We start from the raw sequence: 1,390 nt of genomic DNA on the forward strand, positions 1-1,390 counted from the left end.
GGGGTGGGAGGATGGGTTAGCCTGGTGGTGGGTATTGAGGAGGGCACATTCTGCATGGAGCACTGGGTGTTATGCACAAACAATGAATCATGGAACACTTCATCTAAAACTAATGATGTAACGTATGGGGATTAACATAAGAATAAAAAAAATTTAAAAAAAATTAAATACCCCACAAAAAAAAAAAAAAGAGTAAAGGCACTAGAGCCATTGTCCCTCTAATAACAATGGCAAAGCCTACCTTGATGATCCTTGAACTGGTTAAGATTGTAGCATATCTCAGCGGGTTACAGATGGCAATGAAGCGGTCAAAGGCCATTGCCAGGAGTACTGAGGATTCCATGAATGTGAAACCATGGATAAAAAACATTTGGCCAATGCAGGCATCAAAACTGATTTCTTGAGCATTGAACCAGAAAATACACAGCATGGTGACCAATGTGGAAAGGCACAGCCCTAGGTCCGTGAAGGATAGCATGGAGAGGAAATAGTACATGGGTTCATGGAGGCTCAACTCAGTGAGGATGACAAACAAGATCATGCCATTCCCAGAGATGGCAATGGCATAGAGACAACAAAAAGGGATGGAGAGCCAGGCATGGTAAGTTTCAAAACCAGGGATGCCAGTAAGAAAGAAGACTGCAGGGTAGAAAATGCTCTGATTGAAGGACGGCATGATGAGTGAAGGAAACAGATTTCCCTGGAGGAAAGGACCATATCCTGTAAAGTAGGCAAGAAAGACGTTTTCACTCTCTTCTACATATCATACAATTTAGGATCACTAGTGAGCCTTGTCTTGTCTTCAGTGGAAGTGCATACCCAGTTATCTTTTTCCTAGATTTAGAATTGATCTTGCATGAACTAGGAAAAGAGACTGAACATTAAATTGTATGAGGACACCTGGGTTTTAGCAAGAGTAACATGTTATATCTAGGCTTCAGTATATTTCCATATATACATGTATAAAAGAGGTTGTTAGAGTAGATAATGGTAATATATTTTCCAGCTCTATGATTCCATGTACATGGAGAGACAGGACATTTCTGGGCAACCCCAAGACAACACAAAAGGCAATTCATCCTGTTTTCTTCACTTTTCAGTTGCCCTTAAGAAGTCCATTAAGAGGGGACGCCTGGGTGGCTCAGTCGGTTAAGCATCCGCCTTCAGCTCAGGTCATAATCCAGGGTCCTGGGATCAAGTCCCACATAAGGCGCTTTGCTCAGTGGAGAGTCTGCTTCTCCCTCTCCCTCTGCCTGCTCCCTTGCTTGTGCTCTCTCTCTCTCCCTCTCTCTGACAAATAAAAAAAAAAATCTTTAAAAAAAAAAAGGAAGTCCATTAAAACATAAGTCCTTATGCACCCAAGGAAAATAGGATCATAAAGACAATAGTA

At 41.7% G+C, this 1,390-nt stretch overlaps 1 protein-coding gene across 1 annotated transcript in view; it reads right to left on the bottom strand.

Annotated features, from left to right (window-relative positions):
• The window catches only part of LOC110576404 (olfactory receptor 51F2-like), a 1,205-nt gene extending 529 nt beyond the window's left edge, over nt 1-676 (bottom strand). The window contains 1 exon segment of the mRNA XM_021685615.1: nt 188-676. Coding sequence (XP_021541290.1) covers nt 188-676 — 489 coding nt within the window.
• Nucleotides 677-1,390: the final 714 nt, after the last annotated feature.

The sequence above is a fragment of the Neomonachus schauinslandi genome, chromosome 11 (genome assembly GCF_002201575.2).
Source record: "Neomonachus schauinslandi chromosome 11, ASM220157v2, whole genome shotgun sequence".
In the NCBI taxonomy this organism is placed as follows: Eukaryota; Metazoa; Chordata; class Mammalia; order Carnivora; family Phocidae; genus Neomonachus; species Neomonachus schauinslandi.